The 10,221-nt window shown below is 39.3% G+C and overlaps 1 protein-coding gene across 1 annotated transcript; it reads right to left on the reverse strand.

Moving 5' to 3' along the window:
- Nucleotides 1-8,797: 8,797 nt before the first annotated feature.
- On the reverse strand, nt 8,798-9,652 carry LOC137710291 (adenylate isopentenyltransferase 5, chloroplastic-like). The gene has a single exon (XM_068449223.1). The coding sequence runs from the start codon at nt 9,650-9,652 to the stop codon at nt 8,798-8,800; it is 855 nt and encodes a 284-aa protein (XP_068305324.1).
- Between the last annotated feature and the right edge of the window lie 569 nt (nt 9,653-10,221).

Genomic DNA, 10,221 nt, shown 5'->3' on the forward strand with positions numbered 1-10,221 from the left:
TGGTATATTTGATAAAGTACGTAGTGATATTTTGAGAACTCAACCTTTACCATCCGTGGAGGAAGTGTTTTCTATTGTTAGGCGAGAAGCACAACACCATGCAATTATGATGGGAAGTAATGGCGTTGGGAACCAAGGAAGAGCCCCTCCCGGTGGCTATGGTGTCATGACCACCTTTGGCTGGTCGACCCTTTAACCCATCGTCATTAACAAACTCTCGGCCATTTACTTAGGAAAATAAGGATGATTTGAAGTGTACTTTTTGTGGGCAAACCTGTCATATGGAAGATACATGTTTTCAGAAACATGGAGTACCTGAATGGTTTCCTGAATTGAAGAAAAAGTTACGTGCCAAGGAACGAGCCGCTAATGGAGCAAGTGGAAGCTGTGCACCCGTTGCCACTGCCACCAAGGATGCCATACCTGCCATGCCTTCCTTTAGTGATATGAGTCCAAGCTTATTGACTAGGACCACTCCTAGTGAAAATCCAACCACTCCAGGTAGTATGGGGCACGTTTCTTTAGCCTCTGATATGGAACATCATACAAGTTGGATTCTAGACTTGGGTGCAACATGTCATATGGCTTTTGATAAGAATTTATTTACTTTTATGACGACAACTCCATGGAAGTGTATTGCAACGACTAACAGAACAATAGTACCGATTTTGGGGGCCGGCATTGTGAACCTCACACCAACTCTTCCTCTTCATCACTGCTTGCTTGTTCCATCGTTATCTCATAATTTGTTATCCATTCCTCAAGTTATTGAGCAATTAGATTGTGTCGTACTTATGTATCCAATTTTTTGTTTACTTCAGGATATTCAGACCAAGGAGATAACTGGGCATGACACTAATTTACAAGAAGTTTGGTTATTTCATCGTTGGTTAGGATGACGTCGTTCCTGGAAGAGCTAATACAGTTTGAGCATCCCGTACCAATAATTTACAAGAAGTGTGGTTATTTCATCGTTGGTTAGGACATGCTTCGTTTGGTTATTTAAGGTGTATGTTGCCTAGTTTATTTCATGAAATAAAAGAATCATACTTACATTGTGAAGTATGTATTCTCGAGAAGAGTCATCGCGCTTCGTTTCTTCCTAGTATAAATAAAAGATTGTTTCCATTTGATCTTGTGCACTCTGAAATTTGGGGTCTATCTCTTATTAGTACTCTTTCTGGTATTAAATGGTTTGTTACCTTCATTGATGATTGCACTCGTATGACTTGGATTTATGTAATGAAGAGTAAAAGTGATGTTAGTATGGTGTTTCGGTCATTCTCTCAAATGATTGCAACACAATATTCCTCTGTTATTAAGGTTCTCTGCTTTAATAATAGAGGTGAATATATTGGTTCCGAATTGGCTGGCCTTCTTCGGGATCAAGGGATTCTACATGAAACTACTTGTCCTCATACCCCACAAAAAAATGGAGTTGCTGAGAGAAAGAATCATCATATTCTAGAAACTGCTCGTGCCTTGCTGATTGGGGCGTCCATACCTAAATGGTTCTGGCCTGAAGCTGTTACCTATGCCGTGTATGTGATTAACCGTATGCCAGCTCGGGTTGTGGACTTTTGTACACCTCTCCAAGTATTGACATAATTTGTTCCTGTAGTGTCCACCAATACTCGTACACCTCGTGTGTTTGGGTGTGTAGCCTATGTTCATATTCATAAGAATCATTGTAGTAAATTAGATCCATGTGCTCTCCGGTGTGTCTTTCTTGGAGTTTCTCCCCAATAGAAAGGGTATAAGTGCTACCACCCTAAAAGTCGCCATATGTATGTGACCATGGATGTGACTTTCTCTGAATTCGAGTATTTTTATGCTTCGATTCCATCACTTTCTGATCACCAGGGGGAGAATATTAGTGGTGATCTTGGGTAGTTGGAGATACCAAACAATGTAATATGTAGCTCGGGGGGATAGTGTGTTGAAAAAGAAAATTGTGAAGGCTTTTGGCAACGCACTGCCGAGAATGAAGACAGTAAGGGCTCTCGGCAATAACCTGTTGAATGTTGGAGTACTGTTCAGCTGTCGAGCATCGAACCTAATGAAGCTTCTCATCAATAGCCTGTCGAGTCTGATGCAGAGTATCGGCAGGAGTTTGCCGAACCAGCAGCTACCGAACCCACACTCCCCTCTCTCGAGCTCTATAGTGCCACCCAATATGTCTTCTCTGAATATTCCTAAGGTAAGTGTTACTGATGCTCACGTAACTAATTCAGATAATATTATGAGTACATATAAGTTGTAGCCAAGGCAAAATCGTGGTGTTCCTCCTGACAGGTTTTCACCTGCAGGAAAAGTGAAGTATCCAATAGCTAATTATGTGTCATGCTCGAACCTTGCACCGAAACGTCAAGCTTGGGTAAATAATGTGGAAGCAATCCAAGCACCAACTCTTGTTGAAGAGGTCTTGAAGGATCCTAAATGGGTTGCTGCAATGGATGAAGAAATGATGGCACAACATAAGAATGACACGTGGGAGGTAACGGAGCTACCAAGAGGAAAAAAAACCAGTTAGGTGTAGATGGGTCTTTACAATCAAATACAAGGCAGACGGATCAGTGGACATGTACAAGTAAGGTTAGTAGCAAAGGGTTATACTCAAACTTATGGTGTTGATTATTAGGATACTTTTCTCCAGTAACGAAGATGAATAAAGTACGAGTTCTTATTTCTTTAGCTGCAAATTTGAATTGGCCACTGAGACAGTTTGATGTAAAAAATGCTTTTCTTCATGGGCTCTTGAAAGAAGAAGTATATATGGATTTTCCTCCGGCGTATAATGCCGGAGGGAAAACCGGAGTATGTAGGTTGCGAAAGTCACTTTACAGGCTTAAGCAATCACCTCGTGCATGGTTTGGTAGATTTACTCAAGTTATAAGGAGGATTGTGTATTATCAAAGTCACTCTGATCATATGTTATTAATGAAATGGAGAAGTGGTAAAGTGACGATGCTAATTATTTATGTGGATGACATGATAATAACGGGTGATGATTCAAAGGAGATGACGAAATTAGAACAAAGTCTTGCCGCCGAGTTCGAGATGAAGAATTTGGGAGATATGAAATATTCCTTGGAGTGGAAGTCGCCCGGTCATCTAGAGGTATTTTCTTGTCTCAACGTAAATATGTTCTGAATTTATTAAAGGAAACAAGCATGCTAGGATGGAAACCTGTGGACACTCCCATCGCAGAGAACCATTATTTGGGGATTTATCCAGATTAGGAACCGATTGACAAGGGTAGATATCAATGGCTAGTGGGGAGGCTGATTTATTTGTCTCACACTTGTTCGGATATTGCCTATGCAGTAAATGTGGTTAGTCAATTCATGCACTCACCAAGTGTGGATCATATGGCGGCAGTAATGAGAATTTTGGCATATTTGAAGTTTGCTCCGGGAAAGGGAATTTTGTATAAAGAGATACGGCCATATCTCTATGTTGCGCACCCCTTTCACGATCGTTCTATTCGTGCTCCTCATGGACATATGAGGATTAAGGGATTTACTGATGCTGATTGAGCAGGTAATGTGATTGATAGACGATCTACATCTGGGTATTTTACATTTGTTGGAAGTAATTTGGTTATGTGGCGGAGCAAGAAACAAAATGTGGTATCACGATCCTCTGTCGAAGCCAAGTATAGGGGTATGGCACATGGTGTGTGTGAGATTCTTTGGCTATGAAAGTTGCTTTAGGGTCTTGGTTTTAAATAGAAGGAGGCAATGAAATTGTATTGTGATAATAAGTCCGCTAAAGAAAAAGATGAGAAACTGGTACAACATGACAAGACTAAGCATGTTGAGGTTGATCGACATTTTGTCAAAGAAAAGCTGGAGAAGAAGATTGTGTTAATACCGTTCGTGAACTCTGAGGAACAACTTGCGGATATCCTTACTCAAGCTGTGTGTAGTAGGAGCTTCGATGACTCACTTATCAAGTTGGGCATGTGTAACATCTATGCTCCAACTTGAGGGGGAGTGTCGGAGTGAGTCAAGATTTTAGGAGAAAAGGAATGTAAATATTTTGTAATTATTAGAGTCATGTTTTAGGAAGGATATTGTGTCCTTTTTTTTGTTTCCTTTTGTAACAAGGATTATATGTACTTTTATTCAGAATTATGGAATACGTGAAAATTAAGCCGTAAAATTCTATTTCAAGAAGAGAATATTTTTGTCCACTCACGTTTTCTTGTTTTGCGCCTCCTTCGTGATCTAGTAGCGGTGACGTTGGACTAGCAGATGCATGATCATACCTAATAATGAAAGAATGATCTCAATTAATCAAAATAATCAAAACTCATCAGATAAATGGTGTTTCCAACAATAAACCTAGTGTGTGTGTTTATATATATTCAAAATCATTTTTTTGAAAACAAATGTCCACTTATAGGAGGGATTTTTCAGTGTAACTGACACATTAGGTGGTACACCACGTGTCACTATACAAATGGTGTGATATGTGTGTTAAAAAGTTAATAACTAACAAAATAAAACTTCTCACCACTTACATAAAAACACATGGTGTATCGCCCGTGTTCCCGTCACAATAAAAAATTTCTCCACTCATAGGAGCTCTAGTATGTCCTCATCCAGAGGAAGATGCTCTCTAAAGCGTCTAGCATGTCCAAGGCCATTTTGATACAATTAAAAGGATGAACTTTTGCTCACCACCCTACTTATTACTATTGGATGAATTTAAGTTTTCAGATTTGTATTTATTCACTACACAATATTTATTCACTACACATATTTTGAAGTTTAAACTTATCTGATAGTAATAAATAGGGCGGTGAGTATCATCATTACTTAAGGATGGTGAGAATCATCATTACTTAAAGGTGGTGAGCAAAAATATTCCTCAATTAAAAATATCAAAACAGTAATAGGGTAAAGTTTGAACTGGCAAGAAAAAGATACATTGGATTGATTGGCGAATGTTGTGTAAACCAAAGTGGGATGGTGAATGGGTTTTAGGGACCTCTATGCTTTTAATCTAGCTTTATTAGCTAAGTAGGTGCGGAGGCTTGTGAGAAGCCCAGATTCCTTGGCTTTCCAGTTACTTAAGACTCGTTATTTCCCGAAATGCGAGTTTTTGAAAGCAACGTGTAACATAAATTCCTCTTATTGTTGAAGAAGCATTTGGCTGCAAGGAATTTATTAACGACAGGTTTGAGGTGGTAGGTGGGCTCAGGGTCTACTGTTAGAGTTTGGGAGGATGATTGGATCCCTCGTGAATCTTTCTTCAAGGTGATTACTCCTTCTTCTTTGTCGTGGACCAGAGAGATGACAATGGATAGGTTGATATTGAATGGTGTGGGTGTGTGGAATATATCGCTGCTTAGACAGTTATTTTACAAGGAGGAGGTGGATTTTATACAACGAATTCCACTTAGCTCGCAACCCTCAGCACATCGCTTAATTTGGCATTATGAAAAGAATGGACAGTTCTTTGTTAGGAATGCTTATCAGTTGGCTTGTAAGGAAGTGGAAGGGAGTTATTCAGGGGCAGGTGGCTCGGGTTCAAGGAATAGTGAGCGTGTTCTATGGAAGAAGGTGTGGGGAGCGTGTGTCCCAGGGAAAGTAAAAATTTTGGGATGGCGGGGTTGTTTAAATTCCCTACCGACTCGTTCGAAGTTTAGCTAAACGGAAAATAGTGGTAGACGATATGTGCTTATTTTGTGCTTCAAGACCAGAGACTATTGAACATGTTTTGAGAGATTGCCCCATGACAACTGCAGTGTGGTTTTCGTACCTGGGGTTGAGGGTCAACAATGGCAGTAATGTAAGTTTGCTTGATTGGTTGGTTGGGTTAGTTCATACTGCTACGAAGGCTACCTTTGAGTTAATTTTGATGCTGCGTGGAGTATTTGGCATGCTAGAAATGACTTGCTATATAATGGAAATCAAACGTTACCAAGTGAAGTCTCTTTGCGAGCTGTGGAATAGCTGGAAGCTTTTTAGAAATGGCATCTACCTCCTAAGATTTCAAAAACTGTGCAGAAACAACAATGGCACAAACCTGAGGGGGGATAGATCAAGTGCAACTTCTATGGGGCATGGAACGAAAGAACGCGAATTTGAGATGTTGGGGTAATCTTACGTAACTGCAATGGTGGTTTTATTGCACCATGTTCAGGGAGTTTCGAATTAGTGACTTCACCCCTGCATGCTGAAATGATTGCAGCTCGTAGGGCTATTTGTTTTGTAATTCAAGTTTGCTCCCGCGATGTTCAAGTGGTGTTTGAAGGAGACTCATTAATCACGTTGGCTGCTATGAAGAATACAAGGGATGACACTTCAATATTGGGCCCTATTATCAATGACATCTGCTTGTTTTTTCTAGAACTTGCCCATGTTAAGCTTAATCATGTTAGAAAGGAGGCCAATTCCGCCGCCCATCGACTTGCTCGATCTGGGATTGGCAAGATTGATGAATTTCAATGGAGGGGGACTGCTCCTGAGTTATTGCTGGATACTCTTATGGAAGACAACTTTTTATAATTTTGCTTGTTTGCTCTCTTGGTGTGAGGATAGGTAAAGTTAGTTGTTCATGTGGGACACTTTTTGTCCCTTCGACAGGGTTAAAAGCCCCGTCAAGGTTTTTATCATGGCCCATTTAAGCACACTATCCTCCACTTTGTACGTTTTTATATTATATCAATAAATATCATACTTCTCTAAAAAAGCAAAAAAGAAAAAAAAAACAAATTGACCCCACTTATCTCTCTCTCTAAAAATCTCCAGCCCCAAACTCAGTGATTGCAACCATTTTTCATCTTCTTCTCCGACGACCCGACGCACCCAGACGACTCAGATGGCAGCTCCACCGCCATTCCCCATCGATGTCAGACCACCACCATGACCCAATGTTCCTCATGGAATAAAGCCCAAGTCTCTGCTTGGTGGTTTTCAAACCCCAAGCCCTTGAATCGAAGAACCCCATCTTGGACCCAACTTCCCACAACAAAGTCGGCAATGTCCTCCTCCACCTTCCCTCTTTAACCACTTCGACCAAAGCCCCTTTATCTTCGTCGAAAATCGAAATCGCAAAGCTAACTGATTTAGAGACCCTAAATTCAATGCAATGATGAGATCTAAGTCGTCGGAGAGAAGGAAATCCTCGACCACCACCTGCTATCTCAACAGGTGTCCACCATTCATCTGCATCCGCTTCCCCTTCGTCCGTCCCCCATCCCTTCCACCACCAAAACCACAACCCACTCCCCCACCCCTGACGGCAGAATTGCGAACAGCAAGCCCTTGGAACTCCTCTGTTAACAACAACAAAGATGTTTCCGATTTGGGATTGGACCCCTTATTTCGAATCGCAACCCTTTTCATTTTTTTTGCAGAATTGCAACCCTAAACCCTTTGCAGAAAACAAGAACTATGCCTTTCTTTTGAATTATTGATTTTCTTTTTTTCTTGGCTCATGATTTCTTGCTCCCGGACCCTTGGTCTTCTTTAAGCGTCTATGGCCATTTGGCCGCTGGTAGTGGCGGCGGGCGGTGGTGCAGCGAGGTCGCTTGAGCAACTTTAGCAGGGTAGGCAGATCGGCCACATCCCAAAAAATCCTGAAAACCTGAAATCTGGAGGTAGCAGTGGGTGTTGTTCTGTAGGAAGAATTGGGTGAGGAGGAGAGGAGAGTGAGGGGTGGGTGGAGACCAAGAGAGGAAGAGAGAGAGAGAGAAAGGAAATGGTGGGTTAGAGAAGAAGGAGAAAGCCCTTCCATAATTAAGAATTATTTTATTAATTTTTAATTCATGTGTCACATGTATATAAGGTCCGTGAGATCCACATAAGTAGATAACTGAAAATTTAACAGAAATTGAGACGGTTGTATGAAATTGAAATAGAATAATAGTAAATGTATGAAATTGAAATGTTTTAAAGATATTGTAAGAAGTTATAATTGCACTTAAATTTAAGGGTGTAAAATATAATTTACCCTATTAATACGACTCGAAGAGTAGGTATTTGCGCGACGTCCTAACCTTTACCCTTTGCCACTCCGATGATGTCAATCATCTCATCCATTTTCGGAAACAACATCAATCATCTTTTAAAATTAACTTCACTCGGTTAGATGACAGACATGTTTTTCTCTTACAAAATATCATTGGAGTGACATAATTAAAAAAAAGTTGTTGGCATTCGCTAATATTTTTGGATTTGAGAGTTTTTAATTTTAATTTTAATTTTATTTTAAGTACAACGATATATTTTACACCAATAGAATGAGGAGTTCGGCAAAGCCACAATAGATAGTTTAATTTGGTATCGAATTTGCTATCCACGAAATCCGAACCTAAAACTTTTTACTTAGAAGTGAAGAGAAATACCACCAGACTGTAGTCTTAACTTTAAAGAGTTAGATAACCCCAACAAATGAAGATGGTTATTTCATTTGTAAGAGAAAAACAGGTTTGTTATATGATCAAGTGAAGTTAATTAAAAACTGAAACTTCTGAAAAGAGTATATAAATAATCAGTTTTTGTCCAAATTTATTATATTTAGTAAGACTAATTTTGGTAAGACATAAAATATAAGATTGTTATTATTATTATTATCACAAATTTGATAATAAGCTTGATTGACATATATTTAGTAATTATAAATAAGGATTGTTCATGATCTCACAATACACGTCATATTTCAATGCTAAACGCCATTTAATTATTCTGAGATCAATCCCAAGTCTTCAATTCATATGTGATCTAATGTCTTCTTATTGTGATTTCCTAATATATCTTTCATATTTTTCTTCCAGCAGAGTTCAACCATCTTTCTTCAAAAATCCATCCACAATGGTGAAACTTGGCTTTAAAACCAAGGTTTCCCAGGCAACCACAGCTTCCTTTCCACAGTTCTCATGCACAGCAGTGACTTCAATACGATGAATATCCCATTTGTCGCTAAGAAGTTGAATTTTCTGCACTTGGCGTTCAGCAAGTTTACAAGTATTTTCTTTGGTTTTCCAAATGCCATCTTTCAGCAGAAATTCCTTACGAACCTTATCATCATCTACTATATTGTTGTTCATTTCAGCCATGAAGTATGGATGCATCTCCGGAGCTCCGATTGCTCGGCGAATGCCACCATCATAATTCACCCCTGGAGCAAACATCTCACGAAGCTCATCCACTAATCCTGCAGCCACCATTTCGTCAACTCTTTTGGACACACGATTATATAGCACAGGCAACGACACATCAAGCCATATAAAACAGCAATCATATTTATTTCGAAACTCAATCACTGGATCTTCGATGAGTGCCTCGATATAAGAGTTGGATCCGCCAGCAATGATTGGGAGGCAGTTGCGCCTTGTGATCTCATCGATTGAAGTTTGCACACGACTACAAAATTCATCAACGGAGAAATCAGCTACTGGGTCTTCTACGAACCCTAGCAAGTGATGACGGATGCCTCGTTGCTCAGATTCTGTGGCTTTGTTAGTGACAATGTCCAGGCCTTTGTAGGCTTGGATTTTGTCTGAATTAATTACTTCTCCCCCGTAATGGGTAGCTAGGTCTATGGAAAGTTTGGTTTTTCCACACCCTGTCGGACCCATTATAAAAACAACCTTCGCCTTTGTGTGGACAGAACCATTGACATGCACAGGTTCCATAGTTCTCCCTGTCACAGTCATTTATTTAATACACAATAATCAAATTTACCATTTTTACAAGGGAAGTTAGTATCTTCAAATACTAATTGAATAAAAAATGGAAAGATAAAAAAAAAACACACACACACACACATATATATATATATACCAAGTTTTTTTCGTGATTCATGTGGTGAGACCATACTTTTAATAAACCTATAGTGAAAAAGCTGTAAATCGTAACCTTGTGAGATGCTTGTTATCAATCATGGTCCAAATTAAATTTTCCCTCATTCTTCTATCATATGTGGGGGGGAAATGTGTCACTACACTTTCTTTTTATTACATCAACCAATCATAAAACGCCGTATCGACATAAACCTTATATTTTAAAATTTTTAGAACTAAAATAAAAAACAAAAAAAATCACAAGTGAAGCACGTGTACACAAAAGACTTATAACTCCGATGGTTAAGAACATTTTGAACTAAGCTTAGTGCTAGAATTTAGGAAATAAAATATACTAATAAAAGGTATAAAAGAGTAAAAATACATATGGTTCTCATCAGAAAAATACTTGTCAAGAAACT

Source organism: Pyrus communis, chromosome 12 (genome assembly GCF_963583255.1).
Source record: "Pyrus communis chromosome 12, drPyrComm1.1, whole genome shotgun sequence".
In the NCBI taxonomy this organism is placed as follows: domain Eukaryota; kingdom Viridiplantae; phylum Streptophyta; class Magnoliopsida; order Rosales; family Rosaceae; genus Pyrus; species Pyrus communis.

Excerpts from the sequence above, each read along its gene's own strand:
- LOC137710291 (XM_068449223.1), bottom strand. The coding sequence starts at position 9,652 with ATGGAACCTGTGCATGTCAATGGTTCTGTCCACACAAAGGCGAAGGTT.